Raw genomic sequence first — 26,718 nt, 5'->3', positions numbered from 1 at the left:
AATTATTGTATAGATAGGGACATTATTTAATTATTGTATAGATAGGGACATTATTTAATTGTTTCAGAGATGAAGATGATAAACCCTGTGAAGTTTTAAAGCCAAAGTTGATATTTAACCCTCACTTCCAGAGATTATATCAGGTACTGTATACTTTTTTTGCTAAAATATGAGGTATTGCTTAAATGGTGAAAGGGTCAGTTAGATTCGGTAAATTTCATTATTTCAGCATACATTATAATTATGACTTAAAGCTTATAATTACGTCTTCCAAAAATCTCTCTGCCTGTCCATCTGCATACAGCTTGTCCGGCTTTCACAGGTCAAATTCCTGGTAGGGATTTTAGCCAAACCAATCAGTACCAGCCATAGTTGTGCATATAGCTAGTGTGTTTCTCTTTGTTGCACAAATGGCCAACAGAGCTATAAATAGAAAAATCTTCTCCTGTTTTCACAGGTCAAACTGCTGGTGAGATTTCAATGAAACTTAATCACAGTGATCAGTACCATCCCTAGTTGTGCATATTGCCGGCATGTTTCGCTTTGCTGCATAAAATGGATGCCAGAGCTATAAAAAGAAAATCTTGTCCGTCTTCATAGGTCAAACTGCTGGTGAAGTTTCAACATTACTTTACACGAGTGATACCCCCCCCCCCCTTCCCCCCAACTCCCTTTTATCCTTCTAGAAGTCATACCATGCTAGTTTTGAAAGTCTCCTTGCACTGACAGTAACTGAGTTTCTGTTTAATTAAAATAGTCAGTTCATATGCCAGATGTCCAAGTTAACAATGTTAATGCGACCACAATATGACTTTTAAGATCACGTTTTAAAGCTGCATGCCTCCAGATTAACCAAAATATTTCAAGAAAATCAAACTTGAGAATAAGGTACTGAGATTTTAAGAAAAGTAAAAAGGTTCAAAATAAAAGTAATAATTTCCATGTTATGTGCGATTTATGACCGATTTTGCAGTATGTTTTATCATATTTCTACTGCGTAAGGGCTATTTATGCATATTTTGACCTTTTTTTTTTTGCAATGTGAACTTTAATTTCTTTGTTCATTTGACAAAACTTTTACTTTTTAATACATTTTCAAAAGTTTCATGAAAATTAGCATGAATCTGGAGGCGTGCTGCTCTAAGAAACTGCTTGATATATTCTACAAAATGAACACAACATTATATATTTACCAGAATGATCACAATATGGTCCGTCATCTTAATATATTCAACATAATGATCACAGTATGGTCCCTGAACATAATATCTTCAGCAAAATAAACACAATATGGCCTTTTGACATAATATATTGAACACAATGTGGTCCCGTAACATCCTGTATTCAACATAATGATCACAATATGGTCCCTCATCATATTATATTTAACATATTGATCACAATAATGGTCCTTTAACATAACTGAGTGATATCTAAAGCTGTATTTCTCAACAGTTGCCTTTCACTTTCAGTGTTTACAGCACAGGGCATTAAATCCAGACGATGCACTGCCTGAGTTGTCTCCCCTTATAGCCAATTATCTTAAACCACCAGAGGAAGTTGTCACGAACTGTTCACAAAGTATGGATAAACTAAAGGAAAAATTCAAACTTGAGGTTGTAAAGAAAAAAGAAGAGAAAACCGGAGAAAAAATGTTTCAGGAAAAGTATGTGTACTTGTTGGGTTTTTTTTTGCCTTCTTTGTCAAACTATTGATCTCCAGTTTAATCCTTTGCATGTCAGAACAAAACTGAATACAACAAGAAAGACAGTTTTTTCACCCTGTTAATTTAATTGTCTGTCATTTTCACACCCTGTGACAATTAATGCTAAATGGGGGACTGTAAAAATACATGTAATGTATACAGTCCTTATAAAATTCACTTTTTATCCATTCACTCATTTATCTCCCTTGTGACACATTATAACAATTTAAAGTGTGCATTTGTTACTGTAACATACGCAAGTTGAATTAGTTTTATGACATAAAGTGTATTTTGTTATTGTCAAATAAGGTACATCATATTACTTAAACACTTCCTTTGCTACATGTAAGTATCTTAATTGGACTCCCATCTTTCAGTCTAGGAAAAACTGTTTTTATCATTTTAAAGAAAATCTCATATTTGTACTGAGCAAATAGGAAACGTTGCAAATTATGTTCAGCTGCCACAGGTGTGCCGGCTGATCTAGCATTCTTGGTCTGTACTAGTTGCATAATTAGAATCCATTGCCATCAGCAGGTGAAGGGTTAATATAAGTTTACTAACATAATAATATATGTAACATATTGTTTAAGTGGTTAAGTTTGCAATGTGGAAAAATTTGGGAATTTCGCAAAATTGACAAAAGTCTCTAAGATTCCTCTATGATAAATAGCAACCAACCTGTCACTAATTTGATAATATTTCCTCATATGAAATGTCTGGAATTTTAAATTAGCAAACTTTGACATGTGGAAATATCAACTTATACACGGTATGTAATATAAGTCGCATTCTTAACTTCCCTGTAGAGCTACCATAGATAGAAATTATGTGCTTTACACAGAATCGATTACAGCTCTACTATTCTGCTTGTATTACTGTTACAAACAATGTAAGCTGTTTCAAGTATCAAATCAAGCATTATATTATAATAATGAAAGGTGTGTTATGACTTGTTATATGAAAGTTTTACTGAATTATGACAAAATCAATGCTAACATTAACTTGTATGTGTTACAGTGGTGAAGAAGATGGTCCTGCAGCTAAGAAAGTCAAGGTCGATGATAACCTCGATGGTGGCATCATGGATATAGCTAAATCTAAAGTTACTGAGGTATATTTAAAGCCACACTCAGGATTTTCATTATAAACAGATGGGCCAACAATATCATCAGTTTAAATGCTGTTAAAATTGGTTATATTTTCAGTCTGTAGATTAAAAAAATCCCCTGTTGTTTTTATAACTCTTGCGTCAGATGAAAATAAAAACTGCAGATTAACAAAAATCAAATAACATGCAGACGAATGTGTGTGTTATGGATTTGTCCTGTTTTAAAAATGATATCTTTATCAATGTATTTAAATTGTAGCAACAAATAATGTCTGGTCAGAAACAATTACATGGACATGTCTTATACCTAGATGTTTAAGCACTGAATTGCTTTTAGCCTTTTCACTATGAAATGTTTTAAGTTTTATTGTATGGGGTTAGGTAGAATGATAAATATTTTTGAATTATGAGTTAAAAACCTCTTAGGAAAAATGAAGAGACAGGTTTATTTATTTTTTTTTATAAAGGTTGGATCAACAACACCTGTGGATGACTTTGTTGCTATTGTAAATAGGAAAGATGAGGATAAATTTGAAGAAGGTAAACTTTTTAATATACATTGTAAGCAGTAACGAAATCCCAGTGACAACCCTTAAAAATTGTTTGCTTGCCACAAGAGAGATATTCAGCAAGGGTAATGTTGTGTATTGGCCATATGACTTGAACAGGCTTGAATTGACTTAATAACGAAAAAAAGTTTATCTTTCCAAAAATTCTGAACATTTTAGTTCTTCTACTTCCAATATAACTCTAGGTCATTTCATACAAGTAATACATGAATATAATTACAGTAGAACTTCGGTAAGTCGAAGTTGAAGGGACATGTGTAAAAAGTTCGACACATCGGGACTTCGACTCATGAATCGGTCTCGATTTCATAACAAAATTTCGACCCGTTGACGTAAACAAGGAAGTTACAAAAGGCGTAACAATAGAAAAGGGCGATAACTTAACCAGCTTTAAGTAAATATTTGGCGTGTGATTATCACGCGACACCGGGTTACGGATGTCCTCAAATGAAAGTACATGAAGTACATGTAGTACTTATTGTTTACTTTCAATAACCACGACATCAATTTGAATGGTAACAATTTATCACACATTTAAACGCATACAAAGGCGGTGTAAAGACACAGCTGTGTAATTAACACCTGTCACCAAAGTTGATTGGAAATCATCTTCGCGGCCAGATAAGGTGTGAAAAATATCTTGAGATCAAAGGTGTCAAAAAAATCAAAGGACTTCGACTTATATGTGGTAACTTGTACTCGATTTATTCTATACGTACCATGAAAAAACTTTGACACATGGAAAAATTCAACACATAAAATTCGACTCATAAATAGGTTTTTATAAAGAATATATAGGCGAAAAATTCGGGACTTTCGTTTTAATTCGACACATGTAGAAAATCGACTAATCGAAGTTTGACTCATAGAAGTTCTACTGTAATATATTTCATAATATGAGGAAACGGAAGAAGTATAATACGTCAGGTTGAGGTTATTTATTCTCTAAAAGGTTTCGGTTCTATCCTATCTTCATTAAGAAGTCATATATCTATTGTATGAACTTGTGTAAAAGAAAGATCAGTTATACCTAGGTGTAATAAAAAATTATAAGATATAAGAGGGTGTTTTTTTTAAACATGTTTTTAGCTTGTGGTCAGATGCAGAAAAGAATACAACAGATAGTACTGGACAGTTTTGGTGACCAGTTCTATGAGAAAGCCATGGACTGTCTTAAATGTCTTAGGGAACAATGTATAAAAGTGAGTACACTCATGCAGCCCTGTTAAACTTTAAAGGGAGACAGAGGCAAAATTTTCATTTCTTAGTTTTGATATTTTCATTCATTATTCCGTAAATGGCCTCAAAATGAATACACAAGACTGTCAAAGGAACAAAACTTTTCTCCATATAAAGAATAAAATGATGGTTTCCTAACGTGGCTCGTGTGGGTCAGGTTAGAGCGCTAAGATTTCACAATAGTTGTAATAGTGAAGTCTGGAAACGTTAAAGAACCTGTCAAATGAATGACTTAGACTTTTTTCAATCATACAATATCTGTTATTTAACTCAAGGGTCTGTTCAAGTCACTTGACTTGTTTTAAAACTATTTGGTGATTTTGTTGGTGTTTAAATTCCGTTCAACATATATAGATTTATTTAAGCTTCAAACTCAAAATATATAGAATTTATACAGACATTCATTCTGGGACTTTAAGAAATGTCATTTTAGCGTGATTTGATTTCAAAAGATCATTTTAATATTTATTGTCATTATTTTGCCTGAGTATCCCTTAAATGTATAGGTTAAAGTTAGTAAAAGATGTAAATTCTTTGAATTTTTGGAAAACAAATTGTTGACAAAATTTCTATAAATTTGACTGAAATTTACAAATTATAAATTTATTTATGCCGGCATGAGCATTTAATGAGTTATACCAGCTCTTGTTCATACTCTTAAAATGCTTTATGTACATCTGTCTTGTTTATAAATGCAATAATGCCTATTGCATGAGTTTTGACCAGATTTTGTCATCACAGCTATAAAGTATGCTTTTGTATACTGGTATATGTTTTGGGTGAATTTTTCATAATTTCTAGGCATTCAATTAGTAAGTCAAAATTATTGATTTTCTAAAATGTGTATCAATTATTAATCAACAGAAAAATATCAATGGTACATCAATATCATTTCTATCGATGGTATCTCTAAAAATGACTTGGTCTTATGTACATAGTGTTAATTATTAGTCATATTTACATAGTGTTTATTTTTGAACTTTCATTGTAATTTCTCATACAGTGAGTTTGTGTGAAGATAGCAAACCTTATAGCTGATATATGATTAAAACTGAGAGGAAATAATGGTATTATATTTTACAGAAATTAGAGGCAAAATCTTACAATACATTTATAAAAGAGTTCAAAGAGACGCTTATATCAAAGGCAAGAAGGGATTTCCTTGACAAATTATGTGCAGGTAAAAGATTTGTCATGTATTTCATTACTGTTAACTTACATAGTTTGAAATAAATTCATCTGAGGAATCTAGGTTTTATGTAGGTTCTACATGGATGCCCGTTTGTACCTGAAATAATGCCAAAGGGGAATAACTGATGATGTAACCATCACCTGTTACTCTAGCTAGTCTCCATATGACCTTGACAATGTCAATGTGACTTCAAAAAAACTGTTAAGAGGATTAAAATCATTTGAGCAATGGATATGTTATGTTAGATTCTGTTGGATAATTAGTAGCAAAAATTAAGTTTTATTTGAATTGTGAATGAATTAGGCTATACTAATTACTTTCACTGTTGTTTTGTTTGAAGTATTCCTGCAATGTAAATAATACATCAGTTGTTTTGTTTTTGTCATATGTTCACCCAATACTGAATGTTTATAATTATGACACACTATATTATTTGTTCGATCTGATGTCATATCATTTTGACAAGTTGCCTTTTTTGTTGTGGGTGGGGGTGATAGGGATGGGGATTAAATTATTTAAAACAATCCAACCTGAATTAAATTGTCCCTGATGGTCCTTTATAAATACATTTAGACACTGGAATATATGATGGAACTTAGTTTGTATAATTAAAAGAGTCTGTTTATATCTTGAAGCATAATTATACAGTAGAACTTCAGTAAGTCAAAAATTGATTAGTCGATTTTATTGGTGTGTCAAGTAAAATAAAAGCCCTGATTTCTTCCTCCGTATATTCTTTATAAAAACCTATATTTTATGTGTCAAAGTTTTCGATGTTACTTGTATCAAAGTTGTTTTTTTCGTGGTCTGTGATAATCAATGGATATATTTACTATAAGCCGGTTTAATTCCTTTTGTAACACCTTTTAAAATTAGCTTATAAAATTTTTCATTAAATTGCAAGGGATTCTTGAGTCAAAGTCTTACTGTGTCTGAAGTTTTTACGAAAATCCCTTCAACTTCCACTTTACCAAAGTTCTACAGTAATTGATTTATTGAGATATTAACTTGTTTCTTTATATAAAGACAAGCAGGGTTTGATCTCCAAGATGGAATGTGAGGACGGTGCATCTGAAGATGATGTTAAAAAGTTTAATGAGGGGGAGGAGTCCCAGAAACCAGAACAACCAATGGAAGATGACTCTGCTGAAGACCTGGTTAGTAAAACTTTGTCAGTTTGTTTCTGCTTGGTGATTTCATTATATACTAGAGCTGTCATCGATAGTGACAATATCGATGTATCGTTGATATTTTTTTGCCAATCAATAATCGATACACATTTCAAAAAATCGATACTTTTGACTAATTAATTAAATGTCTAGAAATTATAAGAAAATCACCCAAAACATATACAGAACATTTATTTATGTCTAATGTTATGCTTTTGTTATATAGTGAAAATATTTCATAGCAATGGTGACAAAAAATATTGTCTGGAAAAAATATGCAGTGGACAATACACTGTACAGAACATGTTTTTAACTGAATTCATTTAAAGAGGTATGAAAGTGAATGACAGACAAGTAATTATAGGTTATTATCGATATATCGGTGTATAGTTGATTTTAGACATCTGATATCGATATATCGTTGATATGCTTTGCACTGAATCAATGACAGCTCTATTATATACACTCGTAGTGTATAAGAATGAGTGCTGTACATAGGCCAGTTCATTCTGGTTTTGTTGGTTTTGTAATTAAGGAAGACTTACCCTAACTCAAACAGTTTAAGCATATGAGGAAGATTATCCAGCTAGCTTACGGAAGGTCAGTGGTATTACTTTGAGTTCCTGTTCATGCATGAAATAATACACAGATTGCCAACTGAGGGCTTCCTCCACCGTAAAGCTTTCCAGCCAAAAATTATAATATCGGCCAATTTTGTAGCAAATCGGTTATTTCTGGAACGTTATTTTTTCAAAATCTTGGGCTTTAGATTATTTCCATTCACACATCCTTTATCATTCTGTACTAAATTCTGGTTATAAAGGGTTTAAAAATTATTGAATAACGAAAATTGTAAAAAATAAGGTTCCGGAAATGATCGATTTTAATACAATATTAGCTGATGAAAAGCATTACAGTAATTAAGACAACCTTTACCTATTGTATACATAAATTTGTTTGTAACATAATATATTTTGTAAAAACGTGTGCCCAAAAATTACCTGGAACTCTATAGATAAATATATGAGGCATGCAGATTGATATCTTATTTCCTTTTGACTTCTTGAACTTAAAGTATTGAAAGTTGGTCATTAATTCCTTTTTGTTGTATTCTTTTTCAGCTTGATGAATTATAAAGAAGGGGTGATAACTGCCATTTTGATCGTTGGAACTTGTAAAAGATTTTTATAGTTGATCTCTTGACTTACAATAGTTATATACAATGTACATGTATAGAAAGAAGCCTTCAAAAATTTATGTTACTTTTCAAGTATGTAATATAAAACAGAAAGTCTGTTTAATAGTTGATGGTTATTATGAATTATCATAAATGTCATATTCAAAAAGACGAGAAACGTACAAAACATCTTGAGACATTAATTGCCTGGGAGATTTAAAAAAAAACAGTGTTGTAAAATTCTGAGTTTCTCATTGGTTTTACAAAATCTAGAGGAAGGCACCTGAGGTCTTCCTCCACCAGTAAAGCTGGAACGACTATAATGTGTCAGTGGGACATAAAACTCAATCAAACAAACAAACAAAATCTAGTGATGAATATTCTCCACCTCTATTGATTAAGTTACTCAAAAAATGTGAAATTTCCTCAATTATTTTTTTTGTTCTTTTAGTTGTAGAAAAATAGATATTTTGATATAATTCTTTTTATGATTTCATGTCAAATGATTGCTTATCTTAGCATTTTTACTAATTTTCAACTACATTATTTTCTTTGTTTATCATTGATGAATGTGATGGAAATAACTTGTGATGTTGTGTAAATAAGTGAGTTATTGGTTCATTATCAAGGAACATTTGTAACTGCCAAGCACTTTATTAATGACAAACTGGATAAAATCAAAGTAAAGTAATACTTTTCTACAGCTATAAAGTAAAAAAAAAAAAGAAAAGAAAAAAAATTGAAACAAAGTCACATTTGCCAAGCAGTTAGAGTACTTTGATGTGCTTTTCAATACATTTCTTGTTTATTGAAATTAATAGAAGTAGTTTGTTTTTTGAAGGATAAGGTGGTTGCAAATTTCATTTTGATTCGGCTGTCTTATTCATTTATGATACACACATACAAACAGCAGAATAAAACTTGTTAAATTTTTTCATGTTTTGTATGTGCAAAGATTTTTACATGTATGTAATGCAATATTTCATCTATTTACATTAATTATACTGACTAAACACTAGATAAAGGCAACATTGCTGCAATAAAGGAGAACGGTGAACTTATGGTAAAGGTATCAAGATCATGACTGGTGACATGTCTGGTGTACGTACTCTTGGTAACTGAAAGGGCAGGTGGACCCTCATAAAGCATATACTATCGACCAACTGGTTAAGATGTCTGCCTCTGTGGGTTATAGTCTCACAGTCTTTAGATAAATTGTTATAAATTTACACAACTTGCACATATACATTCATGCATTAAATTTTCTTTTAGTTGTTTAGTAGAAATACACGCATCTTTTGATTTTTTTTCTCCACATGAAAAAATTGTTCCTTTTTTCATGAACAATTATTAAAATTATATAACTCTCATGTCAGTATTTTTTTCTATTTTGTTAGTGAATTTTAATAAATATAGAAGTTGAACTATAATTGTTGTTTATTTTTAGCTCACCTGAGCAATTGGTGCTAATAAATGAGCTTTTGTGATAGCAGTTGGTCTGTAGTTGGAAGTCTTCTGTTGTCCACAACTTCCATAAAAATCATCTCCTTCCTAAACCATGATGGATTTTGACCAAACTTCACAGGAATGATACTTAGGTGAGCCTCTACAAAATGAAAATAAATGGTGCCAACCTAATGCAAAAGTAGGTCACAGGAGTTAATAATAGACTTTATTATACTGGGAGTAAAAAAAACCGGCCCCAATCTTAATTGGAGTCACTTAATTTACATAGACTTGTACAGTGAAAATTTCCTAAAAATCTTCAACAAAAGTGCAATGCCCATTTTGCATTAATGTATTATTTAGGAAATAGATATCAATTCTGAGTGCATTGTAGAATAATGCACGGTTTGAGTTCAAATGTGTGGTAATATAATCACGAAGGCCCATAGGCCTGAGTGATTAATTACAAAGCATTTGAAGGAAAAACGTGCGTTATTATACAATAATGCACGAAGAATTAATATCTATTTCCATTCTAACACATCAAGAAAAAATATAATTATAAAGTTGGACTCTATGTTTGGTTTCGCCTCAGAGTTTCCAATAGAAACGTTCTTAAAAGGCTGTTCCAGTGGGTTGAAAAAACCTGTCGTTAAATCTACCATGTGTAGAAACATTTTGAGAATAACGAATTTTGAAAACGTTGATAAAACTTTGTTTATTTTATTTCCGTCTATTATTTTCCAAGCAAAATACAAATTATTAAAAGTGTAATAAATGTAAAACTTAACTCGTTTGCGACATTTAAATAGTGTACTTGATTATGATTGTTTTGCACGTGCTATTTGGCGCTACATTGTGACGTCGCGTAAACAACACTTTGAACGTCTGTACAGCGTTAACGACTGAATTAAAGATATTGGTGTTCGGATTCATTTTCTTAGTTAGACCATTTTCTTTCATTCCTGATAGTTTTCACAACAAAATTCAACAAAAAATTGTTTTTATTTATCACATTTTTCAAACAAAATGGCGCCCTCAATGTGAAAATACATAGGGCGATAATAAGAACTGCGATTGCATTGTTGTAGAATAATGCACGCTTCGGGCCTTCTTTGTTTATATACAAAAAATTCCGATAGTGTTAGAATTGAAAATTATGCAGCTTTGATATCAAATGTCAAACCAATTACTGCATATATCATTGAAAAGAAAAATGTGACCTTTTCTAGCCCAGTATCCCTGATAGTGCTGTAATACATCTATAGTTGATGATATGAAGTAAACAACAACACTTGATTGGCTAACAATAGCAGCCCTGCATATGGTTGGATACAAGTCTTCTTAACTTCAATGCGAGGCCTAATAGTTTGGCAAACTAGAAGTACCACCATTAAGAGACTAATAAAACAATTAACTAGAAATCTGTTTGTCTACGAAAATACTTCAGCCACATGCTCTTAAAACCTCTTGTCATTAAACTGTAAGTTGACCTCCCAATGTAAAAAATATTGGCTTCACAGAAAGTCTTAAGTCCTTTAGTCACTGTGTAAAAATGTGTATAAGAGATATATAAAAACTACGTGAACAAGAACCAAACAAATTTTATTAACAATATTCATTTGACTTTGAATAACAACATGGTGAACAATATCGGGCAATATATTTTAACATTTTATACCTAACTGAACAGTAACATACTTTATTACATCAACTAAAACTTTACATAACCATAATTTTATGCTGAATTATAACAAAAGCAAATTATGGCATAAAAATGACAAAATTCTTAAAGAAATTTCACAGCAGAACTGCTAGTTCTGATACACTTCAATATTTAAACATGATCCAGCTAAAATAAACTTTAAAACATCTTACATAATATATAAAGCTATATATTATATAACATAATATATTTAACATAAATTTATTATAAACAATAAGCATAAGAAATATGTACAATAATTAACAAGAAATTAAACAGCCAACAGTTTTGAATAAAGAATTGTATTACTAAATATAAAATTATTTCTATATTGGTCAGTTTAAAAACTTGACATATGGAGTAATTTGATTGGTCAGTTAACTTGACATTTGGAGTAATTTGATTGGTCAGTTTAAAGAACTTTATATTTGAAGTAATTTGATGCAACAGTTAAAAAACAAACTTGACATTTGGATACATTTGATAAAACAATTAAAAAACCTTGACATTTGGAGTAATTTGATTGGTCAGTTTAAAAAACTTGACATTTGGAGTAACTTGATTGGTCAGTTTAAAAACTTGACATTTGGAGTAATTTGATTGGTCAGTTTAAAAACTTGACATTTGGAGTAATTTGATTGGTCAGTTTAAAAACTTGACATTTGGAGTAATTTGATATGACAGTTTAAAAAACTTAAAATTTTGAGTAATTTGATTGGTCAGTTTAAAAAAATATTGACATTTGGGATAATTCGATATCACCAAAACATTACGCTTTAATAAGCTTTTCATTTCAAAGAATAATTCAATCATGCTAGAGCAGGCCAACTGTATACCCCACAATTAAATCAGAATGTAACATCTATGAGTAAGAATTTTACTCAACATATAGAATTAGAGAAACACAAGTCATTAGCCATACATTGGCAAGAATTTGAAAACCATTATGATATAATTTACCAAACACATGATATAATTAGCCAAACACTTGACAAAATTAGCCAATCATTTATAAGCAGGTGTAAGTTTTTATGAAAAATCTGACAAGGTGCATAATTAAGTATTTTTACAAGAAATATGAAATGAAATTAAACACAATACAATTGAGACAAATGCACCTTCTGTTAGTAAATTATGAAAATATTAAGTAACTACAGCATTTATTGGAGTAAATCACAGACGGGGGGATGGGGGGGGGGAGAAAATCTAGCAAACTTTTCTAACTTTCATTATACAGATCTAGCTAGTTTATGACAAGACAACGCAAAAAGTATTGTCAACACTTAAATTTTTAAATACTAGTATATAAAATTGAATAGAAATCATTTGATTGACACACTTATGATCAGTTTACATCAGGTAGTCATTATAGCTCAACATGACTTATGTTAGAACTTCACAAAGTTTGCAGAATTTATACAATTAACTTATTGATGTAACACTTAAAATAGGACTGTAGGCATACTTTAAAATAATATTATTTTACCTCACATAAACTCCCTACAGCCTAATGTGACGTCACATGGTGTTATTTTGATCTCTCATCCTGGAAATGAACATCACCTTTGTAATATTCCCCAGGGGAGAGTAATCTATATAGACTTAAGGAAACGTATTTCTAGTTCTCTCCCTTGATAAAAAAATGTATGCATAGCGGTAAAAATTACATTAAAATGTTGGTTTGGTATAATCAAAAATTAACATATCTCTCAGGGTAATAAAGTGCATATTAGCAACCCTTGAACTGAAATAACACCCTCCGCATTCTCTTTATATTAACATTAAAACTGCCACTTTTTGATAAAAAAATAAAAAGAATAAAAAAATAGTATTGACATAAAAACTACCACTAATTGGTAAGAAAGAGAAAACAAATATTTAAGTTTAAATTGCCATTACCTGATTAAAAACAATGACAAAAAATCATACAAAAGAATATGTTATAAAAACAAATGAATAAGTATTTCTAAAATAAATATATCAAAACTGTGCTAGAGTTGAATTTTTCATGGCTTAAATCTGATAATCACTTAATCGTAAAATTAAGAGATTCAACTATAAATTAAAATGTGATAAATATGCAATTTCTATTGTGATAACACTATTTTATTTGATAGTCATAAGAAACACTCATCAATGGGTTGAACACTACAGTATTTTAAAACATGATTTTACTTATCCTTAACAATATCAATATATAAACAAATGAAATGTAAGACCAAGAACCACACTGATTATAATTCAGTATAAAAATCAACTTGTCTTTTAAAGCAGCATGCCTCCAGATTCATGCTAATTTTTATGAAAATTTTGAAAAAGTATTAAAAAGAAAAAAATATTGTCACTAACATTTATTCCAAGAAAATAAAAGTAGAATTTAGCGACCAGTTGGTTTATATTTACTCTAAATGAAATGTAAGCGATTTTCATCAATTTGCACAATTTGCCAATATTTCTGTGTCGCTAACTTAACCATTTATACAGTAAAAAAAACCACTAGGGTAATCCCCCTTGTGGTTTGAAAACTTAAATCATCAATGTATAAATTTTAAAAATATAATAACATATAAGCATAGATTATTTTTCCCAATAAATTCACAATATTTATCTACTAACAACAAACTTTCTTACAACCACATAATTTATGTATATAAAAACATATCAATGATAAGGCTATGTGGAGAATATTATCTGAGAATTCTAACCATTCATTTTCACTAACTTCACATGTCAGACACCCAATAAGGTTCATAGACTCCTCCATAATCTCCAAATATTAATGCCACAAAAATACAAAGATGAACATGTTTACAATTAAAGATTGTAAGAATATCTTTACCTAGTATTTTTAACTGTCTCTCATGTATTTCACCATAATGGAACCCAGATCTCAGGCATTTGATTGGTCTGAAACTTGCTAAGAAAGAGCACCGACCAATGAAAATCATAAGATTTGAGACAGTTTTATAACCTTAAGCCTTGTTGCTTCAGCGCTCTATGAGATCCTGGCCTATTAAAAACCACCTAAGTTGAATACAATTTCCCAATAAAAACAACAGTAACTGTAATGTATATAAAACATATAACTATAAGGCTATGTGGAGAATATTTTCTGAGAGTTCTGATCTTTCATCTTCACTCACTTCACGTGTTAGATGCACCGATGACAAAGTGTTGAGTAACGAGGCATAATGTCCCGAGGCTCGAGCCATTCGTGCTGCAGCCAATAAATCATCATCCCTTACATAGGTCACCTCTTGACCTTTATGTACTTGTTTCACATGTTTCCTAGTGTTACCTCCGGTAGCGCACCGGAACTCGCAATACGGGCATTTATACGGTTTGAAGCCTTGCAACTGGTGCTGGACTCGGATATGTTCATTCAATTTTTTGCGAAGTTTTCGTCTGATAATCACACTGGGAACAAGAGTATACCTTATCAGAATGCACCCATTGTTTGTGAGATCGTAATGTATTAGCTGATACAAACGTTTTCGAGCAAAGTTTGCACTCATAGTTACGGGTGTTTGTGTGTCCATTGAGATGGGTCTGGTATCGATATTTGAGGATGGACGTGAATGGACAATGCGGGCATGAGAAAAGTTCTCTCTTGTCTTCCTCGGCCCGAACCTTATGCACGTTGAAAACATGAGCTGAAATAGAAAATTGTACCAATTCTTAAAAGGATATTAAAACACCATGCCTCCTTATGTATGTTAACTTAAATGAAGGATTTTTCTAATAAGTAAGTAACTAAAAATGTGTCCAAAAAGCAAAGATTTTCAACATTCCACTGTCTACAGACTAAACAGCAGGAGAGCAGGATGGATAGGCAAGAGCAAATCTATATCACCCCTTAAGTGGGGGCATAAAAAGTTTTACATGAACAAAAAAAGTGTTGAAAATAACATGTCAATTTAAACTGCGAATAGTGTATAAATATAAAATAAAGCAAGAGCCGTTTGTAGGACAACACGCTCGACTATTTTCAGTGCTTGATAGTAAAGCAAGAGCCTGCATAATGTAGAATTATGTAGAATTTTATAAGTTCAAAAAGTGCCACCATTCTATTAAATTCTAAGTTAGAGGTACAGGCTATGGATTGTGACCTTTTTATTTATACTCTCAAATACATGTGTGAATAATATTTCAATCCGTTCCCTTCAGTAGTTTTGGAGATAACTAACTTCCATGCAAAAACTTAATCAAAGTGTGACACCGATGCCAGGGTCAGAAAAATCAAAAATATCTCTCCATATTATTTGAATAGCCAAACTAATTTTATACAGATCTACAATACATTAAGTTTAATACTGGTAAGTCAAAACTTACTAAAAAAAGTTGCCTTCACAGCTGTACGGTACGAACAGAACTGGCACTGATAATTTCTCTCATTGGAGTGTTTGTTTGTTATATGTGACTGAAGTTCGTGTTTCTCTCCAAAATTCAAACCGCACACCTGACACAAAAATGGACGTATCCCAAGATGCATCTTTGCCACATGCTTTTCATGAATCCTGAAAATATTATAATTAGTCATATCTGTATAACAGTACAGGTTAACACAATTAAATTAAATGTTTGGCATACATTGGAATGCTTACCTTTACGCTAACATACTTTCACTGCTTTAAATTTTGATTTGTTCCTTTCACACTTACCATTTTTCGACTAAAGATGTACTGACTGAATAGCCAACAGTATCCACCATGGTACCAAAGTGCCAGAGTTGACCTAGGTCTACACTGGTTAAATGTGCAGATAAAGTTGCCTTAAGCAGGTTATAGAATCAGAGATTTTGTTATCTGCATGGATATAAAAACTGCTTTACTCTATACTAATGCCATAAACACATGACATTATACCATTTGAGGCTTTCATAAAGAATTACACTTGGCAACTACTTTACTCTACATGTATACTGGTGCCATAAACACATGACATTATACCATTTGGAGAATTATAAAATAATTATCATAGTAAAAAATTAATGTTTTTTTCTTCTCTCAATCATTTGGGAAAAATTCAGTCTAAGCCTCATGCTTTCGTGGAAAATTATCACATAAAATGCTAACTTGGGACGTAAAAAGCTAATTTAAGTTCATATTTTTGGGAAAACTGAATGATCTTAAACAAATTTCAATTGGAAAGATGCCTTTTATTGACCACTATTATCTAAGGTAAAAAATCACTGAAAGTACCTCGTCAACAAAACTTACAATTTGGTTTTGAGTTTAAGTCCACAGTATTCACATGGGAATAATTTCTCTGTCACATGTTTATTCTGGTGAAGTTTTATGGCTGTTGATGCATACGTCTTGTACGTACAACCTGGGTGCTTGCAGAAAAAAATCTAAAATGAAAATATATAAATTACGATTATGCCAGCTGAGATAAAAAACATTATGAGATGCTCTTATCTTAGACAATATGTCACTATGAAGCTATTAACATGTTATTAAATGGTTACTTTACATTGAACTGCTACAATATGTGACACATTTGGAAATCATATAAGTCTTGAAATGTCATATTGGATTAGTCACGATTTATTTCCTCTTACATTAAATGTTGTTTATAAGTGAGATCTGGAATGGCAGCATAATGGCTTACATTATGGTTGAATATATATATAAATATAACAGGTCAAAATGGTTATATTTGACAATATTGTTAATCATTAGGCATTATTGTCATAGATACATTTTATGCCACAGATTCTATAACAAATTATGACCATTTGAATGAATGAATGAATTTCTTTAGACTGGGGGGACAAGGACTTATTGCCAGTAGGGTCCTTACTTCAGCAGACTCCAGAGACAGTTATGAGATATAAGGGAATCCGGGAATGAGTCCCTAGCTCTTATTGAATAGACCTCTTGGTTCTTTTACATGCCAAGTGTATAGCACTTATACATGCAAGGATTATCTAGGTTTAGTACCAGTTAACCTTTAGGTAGGTGGGAAACACTGAAGGTGTTTCTGCAAAATCTCAAGGGTGTTACCCAGGATCGAACCCGGAACCTCAGGAGTGACAGTCTGTGGTGTAACCATCTGAGCTATCTTGCCACCTAGGTCTAGATATTGTATATATCTGACAGGTTATTTCGCCAAGTAAGAATGGTTTCACAAGGATATATAGCAAAAGATTGTTTATATATGACCATTTAATCTGTTTCAAGTTTTTATAACAAATTTTTAATAATGCACATCAGTATTGCTTTGGAAAAGACAAAAACTTTATGAAAATATTTGCACCAGCCATATATATAACCATCTCAATTGTGTGATTAAATCAACATTACAAACATGCAGTGTATTATGCAATATGTATACATATACAATGTAGTTTAAAATATTTGTGCTGGATTTTAGCATCTCCATTCATAATTATTATTACAGTAATACTATCTACAGATTATTATTACAGTAATACTATCTACAGATAAATTGAATTCATAATTAGTGACATTATACACACATATACATACCTTCACATCATCGTGCTCAATACCATGTTTAAAGTACTCATGTTTTCTCAGCATAGATCCTTTCTTAAATGACTTCTCGCAGTGCTGACAGTGGAAGTTATATTTTCCTATCACGTGACAACTAAATCTATGACGCTTCATTAGCAGAAGAACCTAGAAACATATACAAAAATGTATATGTACGTACATATATTATCATAAAAAGATCAAGTATATAATAGGGGTGTCTGTGACCGATTGGTTAAGGTCATTGACTTCAAACCACTTGACACTCATGCACCGCTGTGGGTTTGAATCCCAGCACCACCTTTGGATTCTTTCATGTGAGGAAGCTATCAGACTAACTTTTAAGTAGATCATTTCATAGGTAAGCTTGTCCTGCATTGTCAAAAATGCAACATTATTTAAAATAGCACAACTAACAAAACAAGCCTGTAAATTTGTTTACCTTAAATGTGAGGGAACATTCCGTACACTGGTATTTTACAAACGGGTGTGCCTCAGTCACATGTGTTTTCATTATCTGTAGATCCCGTGTCTTGTACTCACAGTGTTCACATGGTAGACTGGCTGGCAGCCAGTGCTGTATACTGTTTGCTTCACTAGAGCTGTACTTGTGTTGAAGCTAAAAGAGATTGCAGAAAACTTAATTTTTCAAGCAATAATCAACTATTAGCCATGGACTTCATCATGATTATGAATCTGGTTAAATTTCCAAAGGTAACATTTACTATGTAACTTCTTTTACAGACCTTTGTAACATATTCTTATTTAATAAAAACCCCCATGTTACAATATTTTATTAATGTTATAGACGATTTATTTTATAACCTATCTTTTACACGCCAAATGTGGCATCTTTTAACATTGACGTCTGTTTGGTATGTTTCCGTCATTTCCTTTGTTACTTACATGTATCATATCAACTGATGAAGCATATTAAAATGAAACATGTTTTGATAAACTATGTCGGTTTGTGATATTTTCATCATATCATGTTATTTTGTACTACCTAATACATATAGCAATATGACTTTTACCTGTAAATGATGATTGAGTGCCCGCAATGTCCCTTTAGATTTATTACAATCGGCACAGACAAACAGTGGCTCAGGTGGCACGATCTTCTCTCTACGTATTATTTCCCGTCCCCCCATATCTCCGTGCATATTCCTCTTGTGTGCCTCCAGTGTGTAATGTGTTAGGAGCATTTTATTACAATACGTACACTGAAATGTCCTTTCCTTTTGTTTCCTACCACTTCCCTTTGTTGTACTTACTAAACCACTATTACAATTTCTATCCTTTGCAAATGGCACAAGTAATTTTTGCATAGCTAGTTTAACTGAACAATATCTTAACCAACTCTCCAGCGGTCTTGTAAGGTTTTTATGTCTTTTACGATGATGCAGTGTAAACTGGCAATATTTCGTAAACCTAATATTACATACTCTACATTTAAATTTCATAAGTGGCGGAGGAAAGGTTTTATCTATCTCACAGTTACTAATATCAGAGCTATGTTTTGATAATTTTACGGTATGAATATGCCGTAAACCAGAACAGTTTTTGGTAAAATGTACACATAATTGATGTCTATGAAGTAAAACTGAGGACATGAAGGTCTTGCTACAATCTGGACAACTTCTGCTTGTACCTTTAGGGACAAAAACTTTCCTATTTATACTACGGCCTGCCTTTTTCCTCCTGTTGCACCCAACAGACTTTTTAATCTTGGAATTTTTAATTCTTATAAAAATCTGTCTTTTTTCATCAGATCCATTGAATATTTTAACATTTTCTGTTTCCTTACAGTTTTTTTTACTTCTTGTCTTGATCACTCTAGTTTTCATTATTTTAACCTTTTTAATCTCGGGTTCATAATCTGGATCACTACTGTTAACCTTTGAAGATGATCTACGACCTTTGACCCCTGTAAATGCTGTTGACCTTTTACTGTGATTAGGGTCATCTAGATATTCAACGTCTTTTACATCATTTTTAGTTTCATTGACTTTTGAGCATGACCGAGTTTTATATTTTGCGATTCTGACCTTTTCAGTATTGTTATAAGACGATGAACCCTGTGGATTACCCTCCTCATTAACCATGGGCACCTCCTCTTTTACAATAATAATTTGATTAGATTGGTTTCCTTCAAGTGTTTCATTATCATCAATATTTGTTTGACCTATAAATGTAAAAATTCAGAATTAAACAATGTTCACCCTATTAAATGTTGTACAGATAAATAAATCTGAGTATGCTCTTGTGTAATTTACAACATTCAGTTCTGGTGTAAATAACAACATTCAGTTCTATTGTAAATTACAGCGTTTAGCTTAATGGGTATAAAGCTATATCTTATGAAATAATTTCATAAAATTGATCAACAGTAAAATTACATTGGTTCCATTATCATATGGTTGATTCCCGAAAAAGTTGTAACATGGAATGTCTCTGTTATTTATCACACATGAATAATGTACATAAACAGAATAAAATGTTTCGGAACAGAATATTATTTTGCTATTTTAAGTAAGGTTTTATCCGTTTAGCAATGATTATGTGCATGCACCACTTGCTTTAAGGCAATTAATTACCATATTTATTTTATACAAGCATTTTGGCAGTATTCTTTTTTAAAATCCAAACAATACTTTTTGTATCATGCACTTTCAAAGTTATGGCACAAAAAATTCAGCAGACCTTACACTGTGCCTTTTGCATTCATCTACTTGTATAAATTTTAATACAATGATTGTAATATACCTTCAAGTTTATATTGACTAGTAGCTGAATTGTCCTTGTTATTATCTACACGATAATCACCAGTCTGTGACTGGTTCCCTACTTCTATATTCTCATTTATGTGACTGGTTCCACCTTTTTGTTTGCTCAGCAATTCAAGAACATTGTACATCTGAAAACATAACAAGAGCTGTCTGTGTGCTCAACTATATATTCAGTGCCTGATGGTTAGAAAAGGCGCATAACTCTGTTTATTTTTGTTATTTTTCTTGGGTTTTATGTCACAAAGTATAGGTCACATAGGGATTTTCCAGCTTTACTGGTGGAGGAAAACCTCAGGTGCCCTTCTGTGCATTATTTCAGGTTTGAACTGGCATCTGAGCAGAACCACAGATGTTCAGTAAGCTAGCTGGATAGCTTACTTACATGTAAGAATCCAAAACCCCTGTCCTGATTCAAACCCACAGCATTTAGGGGCAATCTGTTTGAAGTCAACAGTCCTAACCACTCAGCCATGGATGCCTCTAAATAACTCTGTAAAAAGGTAAAAGAGAGTTATGGGATCTGTGCCCATCATGTCTGATAATCTCAGAGAGCAAATGTGTGAAGTTTCAACCAATACCCTTCAGTAGTTTTGGAGATAGCAACTTGCATGCAAAAACTTTACCAAAGTGTGACACCACTGCTACAAGCTCTCAGTCAACTTCAAAATATTTGATTTCTGACAAAGGCCTGAAAACAAGATTCATCTCTTTGTTTCTTTTTTCTTTCTAAACAAGTTTTGAGTCACTCTGACTGTTTTGGAAACATAATTCTTGGTGGAAGACACAGAATTAATCACAGGCTTATAACAACACATGAGCAGAACCACTGACCCTTTAATCAGATTTATAGCTTCTTCATGTAAATAAATCCCATAGAAAATGATTTTACAGTAATTATCTAACCAGCTCGACCGATGAGGATATGGTCTAATAAAAATGTTACTGGTAATACCTGTAATATAACTGCACCCTCCTGTAGATCTGCCCATCTTTCTGCTGTCAGGAATAACTTGCCTGTGTAACAAAACTCCAGCAAAACATGCAGTACATCACCCTTAATATCTGTCATTAGAAAATTATAATTATTGTCAAACTTTACACTTATATTTTACAGAACATGCTCAAATGATTATGTCTGTTAAAGCATGTCATCTTCTCTGTTAATGAATACCTGCTAATGCACACTTTTTATTTGAGGATCTGAGCTAAAATAAATACAAGAGCAATCAGTGATCATATGTGCCAATTTCATGTTGCAGCTAAATGTACTGTGTAGCAGGAGACACAATAATCATTAATATTGCAAAACACATTTTTTATTGAAGGGCAGTAACTCAGCCCAAAATTGTTCAACCACAAAACCTGTGTTATATGTGCAAGTGCTTGAGCTACAGATCAATCCTGTAAAGTTTCATTGAAAATGCATTAGTTGTATAAGAGTAGTCCAGACAAACTTTAAAAATATAAATCTTTAAAGGGCCTTTACTCTGAAAAAAGAAGTTATTCTTAAGGCTATATGTCCCTTCTACTCTGTAGGGACGACACTATTAAAGTAACTTACTTAAAGGAAAACTGGTAAAATCAGTGGACTGTATACAAAGGTTATACAGATATTTAGATGATGCCGTGAGAACAAGTCTATGAACTCGGTATGAGACTCCATCTTGAGAAAACAATTCAAGGTCGCACATGTCACCATCTTGGTACAACTTGTACATGTGCCGTTGTAAATCTTCGTTGTGTCTCTCAAATAGCAACATGTCTCTCTGTTAAAAGATAAACAAGAGAAATTAGAATATATATATATATATATATATGTAATTATTCAAACGTATCTGAAACAGAGTGAAAGAAAAATATAAGATAATTCATGCTAATGGTACATGTATTAACAAGAGCACCGCTAGGCAGAGCATTATATGCCCGAAAGTGATTTCTTTTAGTAAAGATGAAGCATTTGTATTACATTGGAATTGAATAAAGTATTACCTCCTTCAAATAACAATCCTCCCTATGAAAATTGAATATTGTGGTCCAAATGGAACTTAAGTTATGCCCAAGAAACTGTTTTTAATTTCAAAGTAATAGTGACCTTGACCTTTGACCTTGTGACCCCAAAATCAATTGGGGTCTTCTACCTAATATGGACAATCATCCTATGAAATTTGAATATTGTGGACTGAATGGAACTTAAGTTATGCTCAAGAAACTGTTTTCAATTTCAAAGTAATAGTGACCTTGACCTTTGACCTTGTGACCCCAAAATCAAAAGGGGTCTTCTGCCCAATATAGACAATCATCCTATGAAGTTTGAACACTGTGGGGCAAATGGAACTTAAGTTATGCTCAAGAAACTGTTTTCAGTTTTAAAGTAATAGTGACTTTGACATTTGACCTCAAAATCAATAGGGGTCTTCTACCCAATATAGACAATCATCCTATAAAGATTGAACACTGTGGGCCATATGGGACTCAAGTTATGCTCCGGAAACTGTTTTCAGTTTAAAGGTCATAGTGACCTCGACCTTTGACCTTGTGACCCCAAAATCAATAGGGGTCTTCTACCCAATATGGACAATCATTCTATGAAGTTTGAATATTGTGGTCCAAATGGAACTTAAGTTATGCTCCGGAAACCAAATTGCTAACGGACAGACGGACGGACGGACGCCAGGGGGTATAACATAATATGCCCGAAATTCTTTTGGGCATATAAAAAAGAATCTTACAGAATATACACATCTTTGTCTTCTCTATCCTAATGTTACAGGGTGATAAAAATGTGCAGCCTTGAACTCGGGACCCTTGGAATACCATACCACAGCTTTACTAACTGTGCTATTTTGCAGCTTACACATTTTTCCCCCTAAATAGTGAACAGTTTTGAACCGTAACATACTTTTTTGCTATATTGAAATTCGTTTAGAATTTCACAGAGTTACAAAGCAATGTAAATTAAACTTTGAGCTAAATGTAGTCACTGTCCCATGTTGGGCTCCAAATGTTACAGGGTGAGAAAAATGTGCAGTCTGACCGGGACTTGAACCATGGATCCTTGGAATACCGTACTGCGCCTTAACCAAATGAACTATTTGGCCGCTTATTTTTTCCCCTAAATAGTAAACAGTTTTAAACCGTGACAATAATCACAATTTACTATTGTGTACATTCACAAAATTAACATGAAATATATTCATACAGTGATTTTTTTCCTGTATTTTACAGCCGAATAAAGGCAGTTTCCCCTAGCCCAAAATAGGTATATTTTCCCCTGAAAATGCTAATATTTTCCCCTAAAATGCCCTGTGCACATTCTTCACCAGAACCAGAACTTAACAGCAGCTGACTTTTATCAGCTAGAAGACAGAAAGCTGTCCCTATAGATAGCCTCTACTGTATACCTTGTATGTAGAATTGAATTGAAATTAAAAAATTTATGAAAAAAGTGTGGGTAAATTCCATAATTTTATTAACCCCTTTTCTGATTTATCACACTATATTTTCCCCTTCAGAAAGCCACAGGTTGTTTGGAAATTTGAAAAAAAAAGTCACTGTCATATCAGATAATGAATACAGGGCCCTTGATCTACCAAATTTATGGCTGATATTCTTCTTGTTATATATGATGCCCCTTATTCTCAGATATAGATCTACATGTATGTAATATCAATTTGTAAAATAGGTCTGTCATGCAGCTGAAATATTGAGACTACAGAATTATATGAGAATAATATGGATATGGATCCCTCTCTAAAGATGTACAGGTTACTTCTGGAGCCCTTCAGGAGTTAGTGCTTTGACTCCTCTTTCTTGTATACATTAATGACCCCTATAGAATGTCCAATTAAAAGTTGGCCCTTTTTTGTTAATGTCATACTGCTGTAAAAAGTATATAATTATACATGTAGATTTCTGTTCATAATCAAACTTGTCAGAGTTAAAATATAGCAGCATACATGTGAACTCTCCCACTTTAAGTCAAATTGAAAAGCATTTTAGCACTTTAACTAAAGTTAGAGTCTTTTTTAATACACTTTTGGCCGAGACCAGGCCGTAGGCCAATATAATGCAATATAGTGCAATATAATGCAATAAAACGTTGTTATTGTTTCTAATAACTAATTATAACGATGAACGGATGATTGCCGCAACTTTAATTTTCATAATTGATAGCTATATAGTTATCCTATGATGTCCCTGAATTATAATAACAATTAGGTGTAACTGTATTAGTGAGTTTGTATGACAGTACTTAGTAAAACATGTCTAGACCTTTAAGTATAGCAGATGTCAACATTATCATACTCAAGATCAAATTTTTGCCTAATGTATGTTCAACAATAATATCATATATACACAGATAAAAAAAATTAGTTATTGTGATTTGATAATTAGTGTTATGAATAGGAGAAATGTCCATAGATTTTAAGTTAGTTTTTAAATAAATTTGTAACCGAAAATTGGTCTGTCCGAATAATGTCACAATATCTAATATTGGCAAGCGACTTAGGCGACATGACGAAGTCATTTAGGACAATATATATTGAAACAACAAAAACTGTTTTATATAATTACCCTTTAAAAACAGTTAAACCTTTTGGTTATTCAACAATAATCGACGAGAATTACGTATATACTTGTAGCATAATTTTGCATTTTTTTTATTATCTCCCCTGCATAACATTTTTAAGATTGAACACCACCAAATATTTTTTTGTGCAAAATTAGTCCAACTGCGCAACAGCGTCTAAGAAAGAAATTTCTTATCCAACAAAAGTGAAAAACAACGTAAGAATTATAGTGTTTATTCCTCTTTTCTAAGACAATGTTAGTCTAGCTCCTATCAATTGAAGACACGAAATACAATATGGCTTTAGGCCATTTTTTTTTTATGCGTTTATTTAAGGTCGCCGCCGGAAAGCCCATATGGGCGACCGTACACTCATGTCGGGTCATCCTAGAGCGCCCCGCCGAGATTTTTCGTCGATCTTTTCCAGCTTTATTGGTAGAGGAAGACCCCAGGTGCCCCTCCGGGCATTATTTCAGGCACGAGCGGGCACCTGGGTAGAACCACCGACCTTCCGTAAGCCAGCTGGATGGCTTCCTCACATGAAAGATTTCGACCCGAGTGAGGATCGAACCTACAGTGGTGAGGGACCTGTGATCTCAAGTCAACGACTCTAACCACTCGGCCACGGAGGCCTAATAAGTTCATTATCCCTACTGTACCTTCGTTTGGACAAATTGAATCCAGATTAGATTTATGTTCCGTATTTTGAAGAAGAAGGAGAAGAAGAAGAAGAAAAAAATGTAGTAGTAGTTGTAGTGGTAGAGGTGGTGTTCGTGTTCGTGGTGGTGGTATATTATTTGGTGTACAATTGAGTTCACACCAGAGGTTACACAAAATGCACTTGGTGTGCACTGCATGTGCATTTCCAGTGCATTTTAATGTGCACCTCAAGAGCATTAGACCCTTTCTACATTTGACAGTATTTCAGTTTGTTTGTATTTGTGACAGCAGTAGCGACAGAAGTGACAGAAATCATATAGCAGCAACAGCAGCAGCAATAGCAACACCAGTATTGGCAGCAGCAGTAGCTGTACTAGTACAAGTAAACGAGATAAAAGGAAAAAAATACGCATTAGATACAGACGTATTCTTCTCATTTGGTACAAAATTACCAGACTGGCTTATTGATATACATTCATGTATGTATATATTAAGAGTAGGCATAAACTAGCTGAATTCTCTCAACACGTAGAACTAGCACATCTTCGGGATGTGGGGATAGGGAGAGAAACACACGGCACGGGTAGCGATTTTAGGTTGATATAATATGTCAGGTTGGTGTTTATTTATCTATTTTTTTAATTGTAGATTAGAAAATGGTCCTTGGTAGAGCTTAAACAAACATATCTTCAGGCAGTTACCTCCCCGTCATTAGAAAAACTGTACTCTAATGAACTTTACTTCTTCGCGCAGTTTCTGAAACTGGGCGATGCAATGCTATTAGATGGAAGCAGGGACACATTTACACACCTAAATGTATGTATTTTAAGTCTTGAATTAAGTCATTGAACCTGCTTTCAGGCTCGAAATTTGTATTCGGATGACT

The 26,718-nt window shown here is 32.6% G+C and overlaps 2 protein-coding genes across 3 annotated transcripts in view; one reads left to right on the top strand and one right to left on the bottom strand.

The window, feature by feature from the left end:
• LOC132714651 (X-ray repair cross-complementing protein 5-like) overlaps window positions 1-9,586 on the top strand; it is a 32,182-nt gene extending 22,596 nt beyond the window's left edge. Inside the window, 8 exon segments of the mRNA XM_060697555.1 lie at window positions 68-143; window positions 1,473-1,666; window positions 2,726-2,819; window positions 3,284-3,356; window positions 4,475-4,587; window positions 5,708-5,804; window positions 6,843-6,973; window positions 8,107-9,586. Of these exon segments, the coding sequence (XP_060553538.1) occupies window positions 68-143; window positions 1,473-1,666; window positions 2,726-2,819; window positions 3,284-3,356; window positions 4,475-4,587; window positions 5,708-5,804; window positions 6,843-6,973; window positions 8,107-8,121 (793 nt within the window). The 3' untranslated portion in view covers window positions 8,122-9,586.
• A 1,610-nt stretch (window positions 9,587-11,196) lies between these two features.
• Window positions 11,197-25,281, bottom strand: LOC132714649 (zinc finger protein 780B-like). 2 transcript variants are annotated; one of them, XR_009623588.1, is made up of 11 exons: window positions 25,178-25,281; window positions 22,164-22,368; window positions 21,555-21,664; window positions 20,580-20,730; window positions 18,848-19,998; window positions 18,256-18,432; window positions 17,808-17,960; window positions 16,533-16,666; window positions 15,646-15,830; window positions 11,815-14,966; window positions 11,197-11,660 (listed from the first exon to the last, which is right to left on the bottom strand). XR_009623588.1 is itself a non-coding variant. In XM_060697554.1 (10 exons), exons 2-10 carry the CDS (start codon window positions 22,360-22,362, stop codon window positions 14,692-14,694), a joined length of 2,535 nt encoding a protein of 844 aa, XP_060553537.1. In that variant the 5' UTR covers window positions 22,363-22,368; window positions 25,178-25,281; the 3' UTR covers window positions 11,197-14,691. The 2 variants fall into 2 exon arrangements, 1 of the variants encoding a protein (XP_060553537.1); XM_060697554.1 differs by having other exon boundaries at window positions 11,197-14,966.
• Window positions 25,282-26,718: the final 1,437 nt, after the last annotated feature.

This window comes from Ruditapes philippinarum, unplaced genomic scaffold, assembly GCF_026571515.1.
Source record: "Ruditapes philippinarum isolate M1 unplaced genomic scaffold, ASM2657151v2 ctg5755_1_1_1_1, whole genome shotgun sequence".
NCBI classification, from domain to species: Eukaryota; Metazoa; Mollusca; class Bivalvia; order Venerida; family Veneridae; genus Ruditapes; species Ruditapes philippinarum.
The sequence above is the reverse complement of the archived record's forward strand: the minus strand, read 5'-3'. Positions and strand labels throughout refer to the sequence as shown.